Raw genomic sequence first — 23856 nt, forward strand, 5'->3', positions numbered from 1 at the left:
CAATAACAGTTTTCAAGTACATAAAAGGTTGTTACAAGGAGTAGTAGAGAAATATTGTTCTTCTTAACCTCTGAGGATAGGACAAGAAGCAATGGGTTTAAATTACGTCAAGGAGGTTTAGGTTGGACATTAGGAAAAACTTCCTAACTGTCAGCGTGGTTACACTGGAATAAATTGCCTAGGAAGATTGTGGAATCGCCAACATTGGAGATTTTTAAGAGCAAGTTTGACAAACACCTGTCAGGAATGGTCTAGATCATACTTAATCCTGCCACGAGTGCAGGGGATTGGACTAGATGACCTCTCAAGGTCCTTTCCAGTTCTATGATTCTATGATTCTAAATCTCCCTTGCTACAGATTAAGCCCATTATTTATTGTCCTACCTTCAGTTGACATGCAGCACAATTAATCACCAACCTCTTTATAACACTACTTAACATATCTGAAGACTATCAGGTCCCCCCCTCAATATATTTTTTTCAAGACTAAACATCCCTAGTTATTTTTACCTTTTCTCAGAGGTCAGGTTTTCTAAATGTGTTATCATTTTTGAGGCTCTCCTTTGTACTCTCTCCAATTTGTACATTTTTTCTTAAAGTATGGTGCATAGAACAGGGGAAAATACTTCAGCTGATGCCTCACCAATGCTGACTAGAGTCAGACAGTTATCTCCTGTGTCTTACATATAACATTCCTGTTAATACAGCCCCAAATTATATTTGCCTTTTTCACAACTGCATAACTTTACTGGTTCATATTGAACTTCTGATCCACTAAAATCCTTAGATCCTTTTCAGCAGTACTACTGCCTAGCAAGTTATTCCCCATTTTGTAGTCATGCATTTGATTTTTCCTTTCTACATGCAGTTCTTTACACTTATCTTTATTGAATTTCATCTTATTTATTTAATGCCAATGCTTCAATTTTCCAAAGTCATTTTCTATTCTAATACTGTCCTTCAAAGTGCTAGCAACTCCTCCAAGCTTGGTGTGATCCATGAATTTTATAAGCATACTCTCCACTCCATTATTCAAGTCATTAATGAAAATATTGAAGAAGAAGAATAGACCCAGGATAGACCTTCCGTCATACGCTCCATCTAGATATTTAATAGATACAATGTGTGCCCTTCTGGGATCTCACCTGAAAAATAATCACTAACAGTTCCAAGATTATTTCAACTAGTTTTTTAAGTTCCCTAGGGTGAATTTTGTCAGGCCTTGCCAACTTGTATACATCTAAGTTATCTAAATATTCTTTAATCTGTTTTTCCCTACTTTACCTTACGTTCCTTCCTCCTTATTGTTAATAGTTATTATGTTAAGCATCTGGTCACAATTTACCTTTTTTTAGTGAAGATTGAAGCAAAATAGTTATTAAGCGCTTCAAACTTCTTTATGTTGTCCATATTCTTTATGTTCTTTATGCTCTCTTTTGCTAAAAGTAGTGGACCTACACATTCCTTTGTCTGTGTCTTTCTCTTGCTCCTAATATATTTATGGAAACTCTTAGAAACTGTTAGCAATTATCTTTGAGAATTCATGGAGAATGGGTGAGGTTGCAGAGGACAGGGGAATGACAAACATAGTACCTATCTTTAAAAGTGGAATAAAAAGGAGCTGGGGAACTATAAAACAGTCATGCTAACTTGAATACCTGCAAAGATACTGGAGCAAATTATTCAACAATTAGTTTATAAGTACCTGAGGTTAATAGGCTTTTAAGGAATAGCCTACAGGGATTTGTCAAGAACAAATTATGCCACACGTAATTTCTTTCTTTGACAGGCTTACTGGCCTAGTGACCGGGGCGGAGGGAGGGCAGGGGAAGATGTAGATATGATATCTCGATTTTAGTAAGTCTATTGACATTTTCATAAGCAAACTAGGGAAATATGGTATAGAGGAAATTAGTATAATGTGGATGCAAAACTGATTGAAAGACCATACTCAAAGTGTAGTTATCAATGGTTTGCCATCAAACTGGAGGGATGCATCTTGTGGGATCCTGCAAGAGTCTGTCCTAGGTCTGGTACTATTCAATATTTCCATTCATGACTTGGACGATGGAGTGAAGAGTATGCTTATAAAAGCTGTGAATTTGTGTTTTTCCATATTACTTTTCCAACAGATATTTGAGAAGTTAGAATCCACAATTACTACCAGGCCATATGTTTTGGATATTTCTATTTTTTTGTTCTAGAACCTCATCTACCTCCTCCTCCTACTCCCAATTTCATGGTCTGTACTAGATTTCTACCATGACACCACCCCTGTTTTTCTTCTTCTATCTTCACCCAAAAGACTTTCATCTGATCTGCTTCCTTCTGGACCTCAGAACCAACATATCTATTCTTGTTATATAATGCAACACCTCCTTCCTTGTTTTATCCTACCTATTCTTCCTAAACAAGCTGTACCCTCTATACCAATATTCCAGTTATGAGATTTATCCCACCAACTCTCTGTAATTCCAGTTAAGTCATAATTACACATTTTTAAGTCAGCAGGTCCAGATAACCTGCATGCAAGAGTTTTTAAACCATTAGCTGAGGAACTTGCTGGATTGTTAATGCTGATTTTTCAATAAGACTTGAAGCAGTGTGGGAGTTTCAGAAGACTGGAAGAAAGCTAACGTTGTACCAATTTTAGAAAGGGTAAATGAGATGACTCAAGTAATTATAGGGCTGTCAGTCTGACATTAATCCCGGGCAAAATAATGGAGTGGCTGATACAGGACTTGATTAATAAAGAATTTAAGAAGGGTAATGTAAATAATGCAATTCAACATAGGTTTCTAGAAATAGAACTTTTTTTGTGTTGAGATTACAAGTTTGGCTGATGAAGGTAACACTGTTGACATAATATACTTAGACTTCTCTCAGGTGTTGACTTGGTACAGCATGACATTTTGATTAAAAACTAGAATAATATAAAATTAATATTGACACACATTAAATAGATTAAAAATTGGCTAAATGATAGGTCTCAAAATGTAATTGTAACCTGGGAATCGTTATCAAGAGTTTCCAGTGGGGTTTTCACAAGGAATTGGTTCTTGGCCCTACAGTATTTAACATTTCGGTTAATGACCTGGAAACAAAAAAAAATCACTGACATCGTTTGCTGATGACACAAAAATTGGGCGAGTGGTAAATAATGAAGAGGACAGCTCACTGAGTCAGAGCAAACTGGATTGCTTGGTAAATTGAGTGCAAGCAAACAATATGTGTGTTTTAATACAGCTAAATGTAAATGTATATATCTAGTAAAAAAAGAACATAGGACTTATTTATAAGATGAGGTACTCTATCCTCGGAAACAGTGATTCTGAAAAAAGATTTGATGATCATGGTGGATAATCAGCTTGCAGTGTCACACTGTGACCAAAAAAGCTAGTGCAGTCCTGGGATGCATAAATTGGGGAGTTCTGAGTAGGAGTAGAGTGGTTATTTTATTTTTATATTTGGCACTGGTGCGATCACTGCTGGAATACTGTGTCTTGTTCTATTGCCCAGAATTCAAGAAGGATGTTGATAAATTGGAGAGGATTCAGAGAAGAGCCATGAGAATGATTAAAGGATTAGAAAACATGCCTTAAAGCAATAGATTCAAAGAGCTCAATCTGTTTAGTTTAACAAAGAAAAGGTTAAGGGATGACTTGATTACAACACGGGGAACAAATATTTAGTAAAGGGCTCTTCAATCTAGCAGAGAAAGGTATAATGCTGGAAGTTGAACTTAGACAAATTCAAATTCAGAGTGGAAATAAGCCATAAATGTTTAACAGTAAGACCTATTGAAACGATTTTAAAAGGATCATAGTAGAGTCTTAATAACTGACAATTTATTAATCAAGATGAAATGTTTTTCTAAAAGATATATTCTAGGAATTATTTTGTGGAAGTTCTCTGTCTGTTATACAGGAGGTCAGAATAGATTATCACAATGGTCCCTTTAGGCCTTGAAATCTATTAATAATTTAGCTTGTATACTACAACTTTCAGTTCTTCCTGTTTATTCCCCATTTGCCTTGTATTGGTGTATAGATATTGAGCAAATTTCCCCCTGTGTATTCCCTCTTTTTACTCCTTTGACCCTATTGTGTAATTTACGTTTTCCTCTCCCCAACTAGAAGTCCTATGTCAATGTCACCATTTTTTATACCTACTTTTTGGCTTTTGATACATAAATCCTCTGAACTTTGGTTAAACACCTCCTCACTAGATTGAAAAGTTGCTGTCAAAAAGGCTCTTCCCCTTCTTGGTCAGGTAGACCTCATCTCTTCCCAGCAATCCTCCTTCCTGGAATAACAACCCATAGTCAACGAATCCAGAGTCCTCCTGTTGATACCATTTGCGCAGCCATGCATTCATTCATCTCCAGGATGTGCATCTCCCAACCTGAAAATACCACCTGTGCCCCCAACCCCTTCACCCTGGCTCCCAGAACCCTGTAGTCACTGCTGATCTACTGAGGTTCATATCTGTTGGTAGCATTAGTGTCCATATTAATGAACAGCATGGCATAGTAGTCAGAGGCAGAGGTGCCAGAACTGCTGGGGGGAGGCCAAGGGATCCACGGCCCCACTACTTTTAAAAGTTTGCAGACTATGCCCACCCACTTTTTAACATGGGCGTAGTTTGGGAGACTGAGATGGCATTGCCCCCCAAACTGCAAGCCTTGAGTAGGCATGGATCAGCTTCCCCATTGCAAAGCACAGCCCAGGCCCATGGCACCATCCTCTTCTCGGTGGGGTTGATGAGGTGGGCCTTAGACCCCCGTTGCCATGAGGCTCAGCCCCTGTAAGTGTCTCCTCTCCTTTCCTCCTCTTTCCCCCAAGGCCCTGCCTCCTGACCAGGCTGGAAGCCAGAGCTGGACTGTGATGAGAGCCTCCCAGGGAGCCCTGGACCCTCCACCTGCCCTGCCCGAGAGCAGACCTGGGTTTGTGTTTCTGCCCCTGGGGCATGTCACCCAGGCTAGGTCGAGGGTCTGAGTCTCCCCACAGAGACCTGGGCTCCCTGGGGGGCTCTTACCACAGCCCAGCTTTGGCTTTTGGCCTGGCCAGGAGGCGGGGCCACAGAGGGGGTGGGACTTTGTGCCCCCCACTACTGCCGAGGTTTTCGCACTCCTGGTCAGAGGGCCAGATGAACCTTGGCAGCTTTTCTGTAACATCTTGGATGCTGCAGGCAGGCAGCACACCTTCTGGGATGTCAGGTTAAGTTGGCAGATGGGTTGCTTTGTCCTCTTCAGAAGGGAGTCCCTATCCACCACCACCCTACTTCTCCTTCTCCTGGATGTGGTGGCCTCGAACCTCTCAGCTTTGTGGGCAAATTGATCTTCTCCTTAGCCACTGGCTCTGCTCCTCTCCTCCTGTTGCCAGTACATCATACCATGTACTAGGAGACCTGGGTGTGGGCCGGAACACTGTCTACTACCCACTGTCTATTGCCCAGCAGCCGGTCTCTTCAATGCAGAGCAGCTGGTTCTCCTTCCCATTCTTGTGCCTTGATAGTCTCTAGTTGACTAGCATCCTGGATGTCTCCATGTATATCCTGTCAGTGAAGTCCTTGTGTTCCTGAATGTTATGCAGATGAGTTCTCTTACCTATTTCATGTGGGACCCCATCAACAGATAACTCTCACACCAGGTGGTTCCTCCTGCTGAGCTTTCTTTGGCAGGGACATGCAGGCCACATTTCCAACAAAACAAGACCACAACCTGTGTTAAAGCCCCCCAGGATCAGGATACCTGCCTGGCCAGGGCCCCCACAGATACCGGTAGAGGAAGACCTGGTAGTGGTGTTGGTGACTCACTGTTTTCCTCACATTGTGGGTTCTTCCTTGTAGAGGACCTGTAAATTGAAGAAAAATACCTACTTCCCTGGCTTCCTCTGCTGGTGAACTTAGCTGGCTAACTTCCTAAGTCTCTGAGCTGCCTTCATCTCACAAGCCACATCATAGTGCATATACACAAGGGCGGAGTTAAGTTTGCATGGACAACCTTAATTCTGGCATTTCCTAACTTTGCTACTGTCATAAACATATGGCTACAGGTAGCATAAAATCCTTTCTTACCCTGTAAAGGTTAATCCCTCCTTTATCTGTAAAGGGTTAAGAAGTTCAAATAACCTGGTTGGTACCTGACCAAAAGGACCAATAAGGGGAGACGATACTTTCAACTCTGTGGGGGAAGGTCGTGTGTGTGTGTGTGTGTGTGTGTGTATGTGTGTGTTCTTTTGTTCTCTCCGGGTCAGTGAGGAACCAGGGCAGGGAAAATACATCTCCCTAAGCCATATCTGAACTAAGCATCTAATATTACAGAAATAGTAAGTAATAGTAAGGAAATGCATTAGATTATCTTTTGCTTTAGCCTGTGAATTTTCCTTGTGCTAAGAGGGAGGTTTAGCCCTGGTTTTGTAACTTTAAAGTTTTGCCTAGAGGGGAAATCCTCTGTGTTTTGAATCTGATTACCCTGTAAATTACCTTTCATCCTGATTTTACAAAGGTACTTCTTTTACTTTTTCTTTATAATAAAGTTCTGTGTTTTTGAGAATCTGATTCTGGTCTGTGCTCACCTTGCCTTCCCAGGAAAGGGGGTGAATAGTCTTGGGGGGATTTTCGGGGAACAGGAATTCCAAGTGGTCTTTTTCCTTTAATCTTTGTCTAACTCGCTTGGTGGTGGCAGCAGTACTCATCCAAGGACAAGGAAGGATTTGTACCTTGGGGAAGTTTTTAACCTAAGCTGGTAGAAATAAGCTTAGGGGGTCTTTTATGTGGGTACCCACATCTGTACCCCAGAGTTCAGAGTGGGGAGGGAACCCTGATAGCTACCTTAAGAACATTCCTGTAATATAAGGGTTTTGTATGTGGGTGATATTATATATGTAACACACACACAAAATGGCATATAAAGATACTTCTGAAGAGCATATTTTTTTACTTTGATTGCATCATGTTGTACCTAATAGCATATATTTCCATACATTTTTCTTAAAGACAGCAATTTATTTTGAGGAGAGTATTTTCATATTTTTCATATATAGGACCTGATTCTCTAGTGTGCTGCAACAGTTGTATGCTGGTGCAACTCCACTGAGTTAGATGAGTTACACCACTATAAAACTCTTGTAAAAGAGTGCAGCATTAGACCCACAGTCTTTATCAGGCCATAATGATCAGTTCTCATAATTGGCAACCCAGTAATTTGTGGACTCAAGTGCTATGTGGTGTCATATTCTGGATAGCCATTGTGAAAATACACACATACAGAAAAATATAAAATGAAGAAGTTGACACCAAATTATGCCTGGATTCTGGCTTCCATCAGGTCAAATATCCCTTTTTGTCAAAGTTAGTGGCTGCATCTCTTCTATATCCATACAGCCGGAAAATCCTACACATTGTTTTTATTTAATTTATTATGTATATTTAGTAATGTGTGAAGCACACATCTCAAAAAATAGTATGGGGGATGCAATTCAATCTTTTACACAATTAGACAAAAACTGGAAACAATGTCGTGGATGGATAAATGGATGGATAGATAGATAGTTTAGATAAAGAACAGCCATTCTCAAAGAACTGTGAGAATAAGCATTCAAAAAAGTTGTTATATCTCAGAGGAAGAATTAGATTACTCTGAGCTCTGCTCAGGGAAGTATTATCCAGTATCTCCTTTCTCTAGTTTTACATGGATCACACTCAGACCATTCCCATTTTTACCTAATCCACACCCTTATCTATGGAGGTGAATGTATTCACCTGAATTTTCTGTCCATAATCCTTTCACAATGACTAGCCATTAGGAAGCATCTTTTTCTTCTGACAGAGGTTCTCAAGTGTTTTCCTGTGTGGCTATTCTAACAGAATTTAGCCTTAAGCATTAACAATATAATATACTAAAACAAACAAACAAACAAAAAAATGTAGACACTCTAGTCGAGTGATGGGCAACCTGCGGCCTGCGGGCTGCATGTGGTCCATCAGGGTAATTTGTTGGCGGGCTGTGAGACAGTTTGTTTACATTGGCTGTCCGCAGGCACGGCCGCCCACAGCTCCCAGTGGCTGTGGTTCACCATTCCCGGCTAACGGAAGCTGTGGGAAGCGCAGCTGTAAGCAAACTAATGGAATATTAGTGTTAATATATTTTTTAAAACCCTAGTTATTTTAAATATATTCTTGTTTCATCTCGAGGATAAAAAAATTTAAATTTACCTTTAAAACTATTTCTTGACTCTTGAATTCCAGGAATTGATTTTAATTATTTAAGTTATTTATTTATTTTAAATAACACTGAAGCTACTAGGATAGATTAAATATAATGGAAATTGGAGAAAATGCAGATTTTTTTGGTAAACTGTTCACAGCTTTACTTATCATCTGCAAGGATTGTAGTAATAGAGTTATTCGGTACTAAACAACAGATTTGGCCCCTAGTGATGCTTAAAATATAGCAATGTAGCCTTATTCTCCTATTTCATCATAACAAAAATGCTAATAAATGTTAATTTTCATTCAACGTTACAATTAAGAATAAATGTTGCTCCATTTGATCTTCATTTACATTAAAAAATAGAGAACATCAGCAAGAAATATTGTTGCAGCCAGAGGGAGGGAGTGCATTTAATGTTTATATTAAAAACACGCAGATGGCCCAAATTAATTAACAAACATGATTTTGCAGTATAGTGAGGAACACATCAGAGGGATGTGGAAAAGAGATTATACTCTTTTTGTTGATGGGTTACTAAAATAAAATTACATACACTAAAAAGTATATTGCTGATAGCATGTACCCATGGCACCTACCCTAGCTGTGGTGGTTGACAGGTTCTCTGACCTGTCCTAGGTTTATTCAGGAGCAGTTCAGTAACAGAGCTCTTAAGTCATGGATACTCCTCCATTTCTGAAGGAGTTTGTTGGGAATTCCCTCCTGAAGTATATCTGCCTGGGTACCTCACTGGCTGCCTTTAGAGCAGTAGTTCTCAACCAGGGATCCGGGGCCACCTAGGGGCCATGAGGAGGTTTCAGGGGATCCTCCAAGTAGGGCCAGTATTAGACTCACTGGGGCCTCGGCAGAAAGTCGAAGCCTCGCTGCATGGGGCTGATGCCCAGGGGCCTGACCCTGCCACCTGGAGCTGAAGCCGAAGCCCGAGCAATGTGACTTTATGGGGGCTCCTGTGGCATGGGGCCCCAGGCAGTTGCCCTGCTTGCTACCCGTTAACACCAGCCCTGGCTTTTATATACATAAAAATAGTTATTGTGGCACAATTGAGCTGTGGAGTTTTTATAGCATGTTGGGGAGACTCAGAAAGAAAAAGGTTGAGAACCCCTGCTTTGCAGTATGCTGCAAGGCCAGTCTTTTCTGGCTGATATGTCCACAATCATTTGAGGTCCACTACATTGCCATACCCTCTCAGACATTCTACTTTTTCCTCCCATTTCCGGTCACATTTGGATCTTCTGAGAATGGAGGACATTTGGTGTTGAAGTGGTTTGATTTGTGTGGTACTGGATTTATTTGGCTATTTGGGGGGATTTGATCTAGCTGATATTTTATAATTTGCTTTTAAAAATATATTTCCCTTTCTTATAAGATACTTACACAGTGTGTGAAAGTCCCTTTATAAATAGGTTGTTAGGTTAAAGTTAAGCATATGATGAAATGCTTTGCTGGATTCGGGTGTAAATGCATTTTCATTTTCTTATTTTCATCCTATAACTCTTCCTTATGTCTCTGGAACTTCTTTCTCTGTGTTTCTTGCAACCATTAATAATCATTATTTTTAATCTTTTGTAGATAGTTGTTTCCTTCTCTTACATCGCATTTAGGCAAGCTATGCATATTTATTCATCTTATTTGTCATAAGTTGATCGTACTAACAAAGGTGTTTTTTTTCTTTTGTAGAACACTGGTGCTTACCTCCATTTTTTATTTATTTACTTTCTCTTGCTTGCTGTACTATAAATTGTAGCGCCATAAATTATTTCTCCATCTGTGGCTGGTCTCTTCTTTGCTCCCATCTGCCACCTACAGAATCTTTTATTAATTTACTTCTGTATGTGGAAATGCTGAGGCTACATCTACACTACAGGGGGGAGTCGATTTAAGATACGCAAATTCAGCTACGTGAATAGCGTAGCTGAATTTGACGTATCGCAGCCGACTTACCCCGCTGTGAGGACCGCGGCAAAATCGACCTCCGCGGCTTCCCGTCGACGGCGCTTACTCCCACCTCCGCTGGTGGAGTAAGAGCGTCGATTCGGGGATCGATTGTCGCGTCCCAACGGGACACGATAAATCGATCCCCAAGAGGTCGATTTCTACCCGCCGATTCAGACGGGTAGTGTAGACCTAGCCTGAGTGCTATAAGTTAAAAAGGTAGACACCAGGTTTATTTTCCCTGATACTATGACATTCACTCAGTATGAAGGACTGTTGTACTTGCTTACCTCTTCTATTCTTCATTGTTCGTGAACATTCTGTATTAAAATACATATTTGTTCATTCTCTCTACTAAAAATTGCTGTTCCTTCTGTTATGTTTACCTCCACAGAGCAGCAAAATTACCTGCTGCTCCTCACATACAGGCCCACTCTTCACCTTTGGCCACTCTTCACCTTTGGCTTTTCTTTATTGGGTGCATGATGGCAAAGGTGACATCTTTGAGGTCCATCTAACCTCTCTACAGTCTCGGGGTTGACTTGATTTATATCAGAGTAGAACTAGTGTAACAGAGTGGAGAATCTGGTTCTAACAACTCACACACAGAGACCATAGTTTGGAAATTCTCAGTGGTAGTTCGTAACAAGCAAAATTTCAGATGTGGGGATTTTGTCCCTAGAGGGATGTTAAACCAGTTTTTAGGTCTGACCCCTCAGTCAGACCTAAATTCAAAACTGCAGGAAAAAGAGAGGCAAGAGCATCTAAAGAACAATGCTACCAGATTCCTCTCTCTTTAACTGGTCCTATAACCAGATGCAACAAGGCCCAGTGTCCCAGCCTAAAGGTGGGTAGAAAGGAAGAGAGAGATTTGCAGTCCATCTCCCTTTACCTTTCAGGGGTAAAGTATTAACCACATAGCACCTGTTGCAAAGTTGAAGTGAAACCCAGACTGAAGGGTTTCAGATCTGCCTGATGGTACATAGAAGCATGGCAAACTTGTTAGGAACAGTTTCCAGCCCGGAGGTGATTGGCCCCACCCTTCCTCATGATAGCGATGATGTTGATGAACAAACCTAATGATAATTATATTCATAACAAACAAGAAGAGTATATGAATTACCCAAAACACAAGAAGTGAAGCAACAAGAATTTTTTTGTCACTTAGGGCTGGTCCACACTAACCCCCCACTTCGAACTAAGATACGCAACTTCAGCTCTGTGAATAACGTAGCTGAAGTCAAAGTATCTTAGTTTGAACTCACCACGGGTCCACACGCGGCAGGCAGGCTCCCCTGTCGACTCCGCGTACTCCTCTTGCAGAGCAGGAGTACCGGCGTCGAAGGCGAGCACTTCCAGGATCGATCCCAGAAGATCGATTGCTTACCGGCGGACCCGGAGGTAAGTATAGACGTACCCTTCGAAACAGCTAATTTTTTTTGAAGAAAACTCTTACTAATGACAAAAACAAAACAAAAACAAAAAAATCCTAATCTCCACGGGGGACAACATCCTAAAAAAGTTATTTCTTTGGTTGTGATAGAATTAATACAAGTCTGACATTTTACTTCATAGGTGATTTATGTTTTCTACAGCTATACTGAGAAAAAATGTTAATTTCATCTAGTGACTTCTGCTTTCCCTTTACTCCTTTTTGTTTGTTTGTTTGTGTATTTATGGATGTTCATTTTGAACAAAACATTATACCTACCTAAGCCATATGCCCTGATTCAGTTGTTTGTATCACACATCTGAAAAGAATAGCCACATTTTATTAGTGCATTATTTGTACACACACAATAAATAGCATAGTTACAGAGAGAGCACCATTATTCCCTTTTCAAATTAGGACAGACAGAATCAATTACCGGGAGTACTTTCTATGATCCCTCTCGCAATCCCCCTCTCCTTCTCTCTCTCTCAGCCTGGCTTATCTACCTTATTTGGTAATTGGGCCAAAAATGAAAGTAAAGATTCTTTGAAGAATGTGCAAATACATGGTTTATTAATTATTATTATTATTATTTATTTATTTTAATCTCTGTTTTCTGAAAAAGAATGAGACCAATCATGTGTATGGGCCTTTGGCTGTTAGCCCTGTTATTAAGACTAGTGCACATCTTATGTTTTGGGATCTGTCAATTTGACTTTATTGGCTAGAGATTTATCCCTTGATGCCATTGCATGCCATCTGCTAGCCTTCATATAGTCACACAGAGTGCCTGCTGCATGTCACATATGTTTTGTTGTCACCTGTGTTCTCAAAACGTTTTCTGTGCACCCACTGTAATATATCTTGTTTGTTAGGCAGCTTGCTGTGTATACAGACTCTGCACACTTCCTACTGTTTTGGTATTCATTTTTAGCACACACATATCTACACGTGTAAAGATGCATGGCACCAATTGTCAGTGCTATAAGAGAAGAGGGATTTCTCACAAAAACAATGGCAATTGCTGTATAATATAGGATGTCCAAAAAAATCCCTTTTGATACCTGTGCCATAGTGAGCTGGCATTCTATCTTGTAAATGTGCAAAACACCATTTGAACACATGGATCTGGATCTTGTCAGCTATTTGATCACATGTCTTTGTTATTCTGAGAATTAGGATATATTTCTTGGCCATTGTGCTAAATTCAATTCCTTGTTGCTAGTGCTTGCATATAAGATTAAGTATGTATGTCACTGGAATAACGTCAGAATCCTAAAATGCTGTAAAATAGCCAAGGAGGTCAAATTGTGGTTGTGTACTGTCATAGGGCATATCTGCCGTGTAACCTGCTGGCTAATTGTGGTGCTTCAGGTGCTCTCTGCCTTAGTTTTCCGTCTTTCCCAGGAATTCACATTGCTCAGCACTCTGGCTGGGTTACTCTGAGTACAGTCCCATTTTAGAGTACCAAGAACAAACAAAAGGTTCATACATACTACTTGGGCTTCTCTTCAGCCTACTTTCTCCCTTTAAGTCTTTCTGCTCTGGGGTGGAAGTCTGGCTCCCAGACTGCTTCCCTAGAGTCATAGAATATCAGGGTTGGAAGGGACCTCAGGAGGTCAGCTAGTTCCAACCCGCTGCTCAAAGCAGGACCCAGACAGATGTTTATCCCAGGTCCCTAAATGGCCCCCTCAAAGATTGAACTCACAACCCTGGGGTCAGCAGGCCAATGCTCAAACCACTGACCTATCTCTCCTCCCCAGTTGCATCTCAAGCTAGCCTATTAAAAATAACAGTGTGGATATTCTGGCGGCTCGGGCTAGCCACCCACACTCAGACCCATCGGCGTGGGCTGGCTTGAACTTAGACAGGTAGCCCAATCTGCCAGCAGGACTGCAAAGCCCGCACTGCTATTTTCAAAGCACGAACGCATGCTCAGCCAGTGTGAGTCCATCTACCCGTGTTGGGAATCACGTAATATAGAAGCTATGCCTGTACAGAGAGGATGATACTTAATCTTATTTTGATGACCTTGGTACAAAATGTGGGTATATATATACAAATATAAGAAGTTTTTTCCTGCATATTATTTGATTCTCTAGCCCCAAAATTAGGGCTGATCAGAGATAGTAAATCATTTTTCATATTTCACATAGAAATTACCAACAATTTGTCTTTAAATCCTTAGCATTTAATGCTATAAGAATTATTGAGGACCCAACAATTCCTAGGTTTTTTCCCTTACATATCCCCCTGAAAAATTTAGTTCTAGCTTCATAATTAATGATTTTGCAATGTTTCATGTTCAAAAAATCATGGCAGTTTGGTAGTTTTAGCTTGTGGAGAGAAGACAGAAAGGGAGAGAGGAATAAATAGAAAGTGACACAAGTATATAGAGAGTGAAAGTCTTGCTTTACTGTAATCAGTGGAAGTTATACCATTGATTCCAGTAAGCCAGGGATTCATCTATAATGTATTTCTGGATAGACTTTCAGGATGCTAGTTTACAAACCACACCCACTGGGTTTGTGGGATACAACCTTAGGCTGTGGTATGGGTCATGCCACATCATCTGATCAAGTTATTGCTGAATTCACAAACTTAGGTGTGCCAGCTTCCAGGGTTCTGTGACCTTCCTGATTGACTTACATGGGTCTTGACTCTGATTGGCTGGCACCCATATATAAACTTCCTGCTTCCTTTCTGATCTTATCTGAGCAACAAGCCATTGCCTATAAGTTGCTGTGTGGACCCTGCTTATTTCTGTCTTTCCATCTGACCCTGCCAGCTGCCTTGCTACGTCTTTCCCTTGGATTGGCTTTTCTGACTATTGGACTTCTTGTGTGAACTCTGACCACAGATCTAGACTGCTCTTGGCCTGCCTGTCCTCTGGGCATTACATAGAAATGCATAGATTCACTCTTAGTCATATAGGGATGAGAGTCGCCAGGGGAATTTGCACTCTGGCTCCATCTTCAAAAGTGGCATTAGCATCTGTACTGAATTCAGTAGTCTTCTGTCAGAGAGGCCTGAGTGCAAGTTTAAATCAGAAGTTTGGTCAATCAGCCTGAGGAAAACCAGAGTAGTGCTCAAGGTACAATTGGTTATTTTGGGGGTAGTAGAGAGATGTTTTAGCTAATAGAAAACGTAACATTACTGATTCTTAGTGCTTATGGAATGCCAGTACAATATTTAAATAAATAAATAAATCTCAGCTTTAACTTTGGCAAACCACATATGAGTGCACACAATAAATGAACATGACCATAGCCTGATTATTACAAACAAATCTAATGAGCAGGATATCTAAAGAGCTTCAGAGTTTGGATGCTTACCTGGACTATCTGAACTTATGGAGGCCTCAGACATTCTGTTTCCACAGCAGTATCACTGCTCTTTGTCTCTGTTGCTCCTTTGCTTGCCTACTGTAGCATGTGACAATATTCAGAGCAGTGGAGGTATTACGAGATGACGCAGAAGACCTTTAAAATGATATACAAGGTGGATTGGATATAAATATTGTTGCTGGGATATATGTGCAAAAGACACCATGGCTCTGGTGTCTTTCACTGCCACTTGAGTTTTTACAGGGGTAAAAGTAGAGTACTTATCCTGAAATTTAATAAACCTTTTGTTTATAAGTACTGCATGGCTGCGAAATATTCTAAACCTGTGTCAAGGTTATTTTGAATTCTAGTCTTATCCTCCAAAGTGCTAGCAGCCATTCCGAACTTGATGCCAACCACAGATTTTATAAGCATACTCTCTACTCCATTATCCAAGTCATTAATGAAAAGCCTGAATATTACCAGACCCAGGACAGACCCCTGTAGAATCCCATAAGTTTGACAGGGAACCCTTAATAAAATTGTTTAAACAATCAATTTGTCCTAGAGGATAATATAGTAGTAAGTAATAGCCAACATGGATTTGTCAAGAACAAATCATGCCAAACCAACTTAATTTCCTTCTTTGACAGTATTACTGGCCTACTGGATAGGGAGAAAAATGTTGATATGATATATCTTGATTTTAGTAAGGATTTTTACCCAGTCTGATGTCACATTTATGTGAGAAAACTAGAAGAATATGGCCCAGATGACATTACTGTTAAGTGGGTAACTAAGGGTTTGCCCAGGAGAGCATCCTCTGTGTTTGGAATCTTTTGTCTGTGAGAGTAGCTGATATGCTAATCTCTCCCAGAGGGTTTTCTTTTACCTTTTTTTCTTTAATTGATAACCTTTTTCTTAATACCTGATTGATTTTTCCTTGTTTTAAGATCTAAGGGGTTTGGATCTGGGTCCACCAGGAGTTGGTGGGAGAAAGGAAGGGGGATGGTTAATTTCTCCTTGTTTTAAGATCCAAGGGGTTGGATCTGTGTTCACCAGGGAATTGGTGAAGAGTCTCTCAAAGCTACCCAGGGAAGGGAATTAGTACTTGGGAGTGGTGGCAGCCAGACCAGATCTAAGCTGTTAATTGAGCATAGAGCTGCTCATGCAGGTCCCCCACATCTGTACCCTAAAGTTCAGAGTGGGGTAGGAACCTTGACAGGTGTATTAACAGGAGTGTTGTAGGTAAGACATGGGAGATAATTGTCCCACTCTACTCAGCACTGGCAAGACCTCAGCTGAAGTGTTTTTCCTTGGTCTATGTGCCGTACTTTAAGAAAGATGTGTACAAATTGGAGAGAGTCTGGAGGAAAGCCTCAAAAATGATGAAAGGTTTAAAAAGCCTGACCCATGAGAACTGTTTTTGTTCCAAGTGGGATGTTTAGTTGTGAAAAAAGAAAAGTTAGGGGGGACCTGATAAGTCTTCAGATATGTTGATTGATGTTATAAAGAATTCGGTGATCAATTGTGCTCCACATCCACTGAAGTTAGGACAAGAAATAATGGGCTTAATCTGCAGCAAGGAAGATTTAGGTTAGATATTAGGAAAAACTTTCTAACTATAAGGATAGTTAAGCTCTGGAATGGGCTTCCAAGATGTTGTGGAATCTCCATCATTGGATGTTTTTAAGAACAAGTTAGACAAACACCTGTGAGGGATGGTATAGGCATACTTGGTACTGCCTCTTAAGGTCTCTTCCAAATGTACATTTATATGATTCTGTTTGCCTTTTATGTTCCTTGCTAGCTCTAGCTCACTTTGTTCCTTAACCTTTCTGATTTTATCCCTTCATGCTTGTGCTAATCTTTTGTACTCCTCCTTAGCAATTGGTTCATATTTCCATTTTTTTGAAGGATTCCTCTTTTGTTTTTCAGGCCATTAAAGAGCTCTTGATGGAGCCATATTGGCTTCTTAATGTTCTTTCTATTTTTCCTCCTTATTGGAGTAGTTTGCTGTTGTGCCTTTAATATTATCTCTTTGAGAAACTGTAGGCTCTCCTGAACTCCTTTTTCCTTTAGATTTTCTTCCCATGTGACCTTACTTAACAGTTCTCCGACTTTGTTCAAGTCTGTTTTTTTTTTAAGTCTGTTGGGCTTATTCTGCTGCTTTAATTTTTTCCTTTGAATCACAAAATCTGTCATTTCATGATCACTTTTACTCAAATAGCCTTTTACCTTCAGATTCACAACCAATTCCTTCTTGTTAGTCAGACTCAAATCTGACATTGGTTTCCCCCTGATTACTTCCTCTACCCTCTGAAACAAGAAGTTGTCTCCAATACATTCCAAGAACTTATTGGAAATTTTGTGTTTTGCCATATTACTTTTCCAGCAGATGTCTGGGTAGTTAATGTCCCCCATTACTACCAGATCTTGAGTTTTGGATATTTCTGTTTGTTCTGGAAGTACCTCACCCACCTCCTCTTCCAGATTTGGCATTCTATAGTAGATTCCTGACATGGCTTTTGCTCCTGTTTCTCTCCCCTCACCCCTGCATTTTATCTTCACCCAGAGAATTTCAACTGGTTTGCCTCTCACAACTTCACAGAACTCAAGTCTATGTGTTCTTCATGTATAATGCAACACCTCCTCCCTTTTTTCCTGCCTGTCCTTCCTGAACTAGCTATACACCTATATACCAATATTTGAATCATGAGATTTATCCCACCAAGTCTCTGTGATGTTAATTAAGTCATAATTCAACTTGTGTACTGTGACGTTCAGTTCTTCCTATTTATTCCCATTTGCTTTGTGTTTTTGTATAGATAGCTTAGAAGTTGAGCAGGTTCCCCCACTGTATGCCAGCTTGTTGCTCCTATGACCCTATTGAAATTTACCATTTCTCCTCTCCCCTCACCCACACTTCTATTCCACTTTCTAGGTCACCACTTTGTATACCCACTTGTCAGCTTTTGTCATCTGCCCCCTTTTAACCTTGTTTAAAGCACTGCTCAGTAGGTTGGAAAGTTGGTATGCAGAGTCATCTCACCTTCTTGGTCAGGTGGATACCATCTCTTGTTAGCATCCCTCCTTCCCTGAACATGGTTGAGGAAGCCAAAGCCCTCCTCTTGATGCCATCTGCACAGCCACGCGTTCATTTCCAGGTTGCACATGTCGTAGCCCTGACCCTTATGCTTAACAAGAGGGATGGATGAGAACATAACCTGTACCCCAGACTCCTTCACCCTCAGTCCTAGAGCCATCTAGTCACTGCTGATCTTCTCAGAGCCATACCTGGCAGTATCATGAGTGTCCACATGGATGATCAGCATTGAGTAGTAGACAGAGGGATACATGAGTCTTTTCAATCTTTCTGTAATGTCTCAGATGTGGGCTCCAAGCAGGCATGATACCTCACTGGACATCATGTCAGGTCAGAAGATGGATGCCTCTTTCTTCCTGAGAAGGAGACAATCACCACCCTATATCTCCTGTTCATGACTCTGCCTGCCTCAGGGGCAGGTGCCTCCTCCTCCTCCATTAGGGTCTTCTTCTGCTGTTGCCGGGAAAGTATACTGAATCTTGGCCCCAATGGATGGGGGGCCTGGGTGCAGGGTGGAGCACTGTCTACAGCCTGAGGTGGCCATCAGCCGGTCTCCTCCCTGCAGAGTTGTGGTTCTTCTTCCCCTGTGGTATTGCTGTAGCCAATTAGCACCATCCTGGATGTCTCCATGTGCATCCTGTCAATGAAGTCCTTGGGTTCCTGGATATTACGTAGATGAGCCACCTCTTCTTGCAGCTTTCTTACCTGCTTCCTGAGGGAGTCCACCAACAAACACCAACTTGTCCCCCCTGCTGAGCTTTCTTTGGCAGGGACATGCAAGCCAGATTCCTAACAAATCAAGAAGCTTGTGCGGAAGCGTCCAGGGTCAGGATGCCTGTTTGGCCAGGGCCCCACAAGTGCAATCAGAGGAGAGCTAGTAGTGGTGGTGTTAATGTGCCATTTGTCTCCCATTGTGGGTTCTTCCTTGTAGAGTATCTGTAAGTTAAGGAGAAAACAAACAAACAAGCAAGCAAACAAAATAACCTGTGCCTCCCTGCCTTTCTGTTCAGGAGAACTCAGCTGGCTGACACCTTTTGTCTCCCAGCTGCTTTTGTTTCACCAGCCTCTTCTGTCAGTAATTTTAGAATGCTTTAGAAATTTTACATTATTTTTGGTGGTACTGTTGTTTACAATAAAAAAGTCCCTGTTATAGTTCACCAAATACACTATTAAAATAATTGCCGAGAACAAGTCCTGAACACTCTGTGCATCTGAAGAAGTGAGCTGTAGCCCACGAAAGCTTATGCTGAAATAAATTTGTTAGTCTCTAAGGTGCCACAAGTACTCCTGTTCTTTTTGCGGATACAGACTAACACGGCTGTTACTTTGAAACCTGAATCTATATAGACACTATAACATATAGGTACAGAGGCAAGCTTATGTTTGCAATCATTTTGGTAGGGTTTAAAAATAGACCATAGTGATCTTCCACCTTTGTGCAGCCAGTGGCCTATGCTCCCCAATACCATGCTGGAGCCTCCACATTTATTTGACAATAAAATGTGCAGATTTTGTGTGTGTGTGTGTTTGTGTGTGTGCATAATGCCCTCAGGAGTACAGCATGCATCTTTAAAGCATGATTGAGGTTCAGAGGCAGGAAATTCTGTTAGAAGTGGGAAGAGGAGTGAAACCCTTTTGTGAAGGTACTTTGGGAAAAAGTCAGGGGAAAACTAGAGCAGTCAGACCAATTAGTTTTTTCAAGAAAGCATTCCAAGTTATTCCCAAACTACTTATGAAAACTGCATTTTAACTACAAGAGCTGTGAATGAGCCCAACACTTGCCTTTGTGGATTGTTCCACTGTGATGTAAAATGTATCGGAGGTGGAATTCCATTATGATTGCACTACAAGGTGATGGGTACATAATTAGAAGTGACTGGTCAGTAGTTTGTGGAAGTATAAAAAATGGTAAAAGCTGAACCTAGCTGGAGCCTACTAGACTTTGCTGATTTTTTGAGCCAAGCACCCAAATTGCATCACAAAAATAGAGAATGAGTCTAGCTGATCTAAATGTAGCAGCAGCAGCAACAAAACAAAAGCACATCAACAAAACACCTGAATACTGAAACATCTCAGTGAACATAAATCTGACACCTGAATACTGCTGCATGCAGGCAAATTTTGGCATCAGTCCCCCAAATTCTATTGCTTCTATAGACAACCAATACAGCACCTCCCAGTCTATCCAAAACAATCTGGACCTCAATGCTTCTCATTGCAACATCAGCACAAAACCCCTGGATTTGACATATCATCATTCTTATGCCATTTTTGATACCATATTAAAATCCATAATTTGCAACAAAAATACACAGAAATGTGGTGTTGAATAGTGTTTTACGATTCTGTCTAACAGAAACCATTGTTGAAGCCAATACATCTTATTCTGAAAGGGCACTTACTGAGAGTTTGATTATTTGAGGTTGATAAGAGAGTTTTATGTTAATTAATTTAGAAAAGCGACTAATGTTAATTAAGAATTGCAGTAAAACTTTTCTGAAGTAATCTATGTTAGTTAATGAAATCCATTGACAAGGAGCCAGTTGGCTGTTTTTAAAGGTCCTGGGACCAGCAGAAGAAAAAAACCCACTTTGGATACCAAATATAATAAGGCTGAGAAAAATGAAAGGGATAAATACTCTTAATTTTCAAACTGAAATGGCCCATGTCAATGGCTTAAAAAAAATACAGGTTTTTTTAGAGAATCTTGTACACACCGATAATGAGAAATAACTGTTCATGGTAACAAGCACTGTACAGTGCCATATTCTTGAGGAAAAAATATATTATTTTCTAAAATCTATAATGTCTCATCCCCATTAAAATGTGTGCAATGGATTCCTTTCTAAAGTCATTCTAAACTTTAATGTAAGGGTAATCTGCAGCTCTGAGTAACAAATCTGGGTGTAGGGGAGAGAGAAGGAATTGCAGTTTAGCTGTCCTAGTCAGGTGACCAGTGAAAATACAAACTTCAAAAAATCTTCTGGCTATTAGTCACTGGTAATCTTGATAAAGTTGGTAACTATCCTATAAAATTACCTATTCTGAAATTGGAGACCACCATTTGTGTTGCATGGTTTATTCACAACAAATCGTGCATCTTGGCAGGGAGGGGGTTAGACTAGATGACCCCGGCAGTCCCTTCTAACCCATGATTCTATGATAGTAGGCTAGGATGGTCATTATGAATGGGCCACTAGACCATTTGGTTACCTCTTTATCTAGAGGCCTGTCCTTAACTTGATGTAGGCTTGTGACGTCCATAAAATCAGGTGCATTTGTCCCTGTGTGGGCCTCATCCAGCTTTTGTTGAAATCTAAGGAAAGATTTATATTAAAGTCTGTATAAGTTAAATTCAGCACTTGTAGAGGTAAAAAGAAGCGGAAAAATTGGTCTGGCAGGAGCTATAGGAACAGGAATATGTGCATTCCTTCATCTCACCTGACCTTGACCAGAGTATGTGCTCATAGTCTCTCGCCATTATCAGATGGAAATGTCAGGATAAGGAATTGTGAGATGTTCCCCAAATCCACCTTCTGTTCACTTTGGCTGTCGTTTCTGTCCTATTAGATCTTCGTCTCTTTTTAAGACTTACAGTAATGTGTGTCATTGCTCACTATGATTCTGAAAATGTAAATTATTTATTTATAAGAAGAATACATTTTTCATAAGGAATTCTCAGAAAACAATTGGTGTAATTAGCAATTCATTTTGATGATATTTATAAAATCACCTTAGCAATTAATTGATCATATTTAATTTCTGATCACTTTGTGTAAATTTTTAGCTAAAATTAGAGATTTGCTGCAGAGGAAATTGTAGAATCACTCATATAGATAGATTATTGTTTAAAAAAAAGACAATAACTTTCTTTGCTCTTTTACATGTCTAGATTTTACATGTCTATTGTATTAATATGTCCCTTATTATTCTTAGCCTTATGTGGAGGAGATGTTAGAGGACCTAGTGGAACAATTTTATCCCCTGGTTATCCTGAATTGTACCCAAATTCACTGAATTGTACATGGACTGTGGATGTCACCCATGGAAAAGGTAAGAAATTTAATTGTATTTTTGTTTCAGTCTTCTTTATTTTAGTTTGCTATTTCATATGCAAAACCAGGTTAGCACTGATGGGCTGGGAGATTTACTATAAACCTTATTAATTATGATGATTATGATTTATACTGTGGCAGCACTTATATGTCCCAGTCGTGGACAAAAGACCCCATTGTGCAAGGCATTGTACAAATGCAGGACAAAGAGATGTCTCCTGCCCCAAGGACCTTACAATCTAAGTGTAAGACAAGAGACAACAGGTGGATACATTCAGATAGTCAAGGGAACACACGGAAACAATGAGACAGTATTTTCAGCATAATAGGTAGTGGTAACAGCACACCATCCATTTAACTGTTGTCAAGTTTTTTTAGGCATTACAGCAAAGGAGAGTTTAAGAAGGGCTTTGAAGGATGACAATGAGATGGCTTAGCAGATGTTCATGGGGAGATACTTCCAAGCAAGACAGGCAGCATAGAGAAAAGCATGAAGTTGCTTGTTTGAAAATTAAACAAGTGGGTGATGAAGGTTGGCATTGTTGGCCAGTTGATGGTGACAAATGGTGTCTAAATAGCATATAAGAGTTGATAGGTAGGGTAGGGGATACACGGTGAAAGGCCTGGAAAGTGAAGTCAAATAGCTTATGTTTGATATGATAAGAGAAGAGGGAGCCCATGGAGGGATGCAAAAAGAGGGGTGACATAGCCACAGCAGTGGGTTAGGAAAATGATCTTTGTAGCGTTCAGAATGGTTATTAGTGTGAAAAGTTTGCATTTGTCAAGGCTACAGAAAATGATTGTGCAGTAATTAAGATGCAAGATGGTGAGAGCCTAGAGAGTTTTAACTGGATGGGAGGGGGAAAAAAGGCTGTATCTTCACCAATTGTTATACAGAAATGTTATAGTCTGAGTGACAGGGAAGATGGTGGTGATACCCATAGTGATCAAAAACGGAAGCAGTGGTGAGGGCTTGGGGGAAGATTAAAAGCTCTCTTTTAGCCATATTCATCTTGAGTTAAGGGCTAGACATCCATGAGGATATGTTAGAGAGACAGGCTGATAATATAGTTTGGACAGAAGGAGACCATCGGGAGTAGAGTGTTAGATCTATGAATCATCATCATACAGTTGAATTTGTTTTTTCAAAGGAGAGTACCCAGAGATAAGGTGTAGAGAGAAAAGAGAAAAGGACATTTTAAATCTCCACCAAAATTTGGAGGGGAAATGAGGAAGATCCTTTGAAGGACATGCTGAAGGAGTAGATAGAGATGTAGCGGGAGAATCAGGAGATGACTGAGTCACAGAAGCCAAAGGAGGGTAAGATTTCAAGAAGAAGAAGTGTGGTTGATGGTCTCAAAGGCTGAAGCTACAGTGTAACATGTATTAGACATGAAGGAGGTCAACAAGTCTCATATTTGTCCCAATTTTAACTAGCAATAGTATCTTTTTCTAATTAAATTTTCTATATTGCTTTTTATGTTTTTTTCTCAGCTGTTGCCAGATTTATGGTTGGTAGTGTAGTGTAGACTACCTGCAGGTCTGGGGCACAGTACAGTTTAAAAATGCACATCCATACATTACATAGGGCACAATACAGTTTAAAAATGCACATCCATACATTACATAAGAAGGCATTTAAGGCTTCAGATTTCCTTCAGTGTAAATACAAATTTAATTAACACTTCTTCTTTTGGATGCCATTTGGAAAGCAACAGGCTGTGATTATAATTGAATGTTACGATTTGAAAGCCATTCTAATATTTCTGGAG

General features: G+C 40.2%; 1 protein-coding gene across 4 annotated transcripts in view; it reads left to right on the forward strand.

Annotated features, from left to right (window-relative positions):
- The window catches only part of CSMD3 (CUB and Sushi multiple domains 3), a 1152075-nt gene that overhangs the window by 699328 nt on the left and 428891 nt on the right, over positions 1-23856 (forward strand). For all 4 annotated transcript variants that reach the window (XM_054020295.1, XM_054020294.1, XM_054020296.1 and 1 more), the window contains one exon: positions 21966-22082. In XM_054020295.1, coding sequence (XP_053876270.1) covers positions 21966-22082 — 117 coding nt within the window. The remainder of the gene's footprint in view (positions 1-21965; positions 22083-23856) is intronic.

Source organism: Malaclemys terrapin, chromosome 2 (genome assembly GCF_027887155.1).
Source record: "Malaclemys terrapin pileata isolate rMalTer1 chromosome 2, rMalTer1.hap1, whole genome shotgun sequence".
In the NCBI taxonomy this organism is placed as follows: Eukaryota; Metazoa; Chordata; order Testudines; family Emydidae; genus Malaclemys; species Malaclemys terrapin.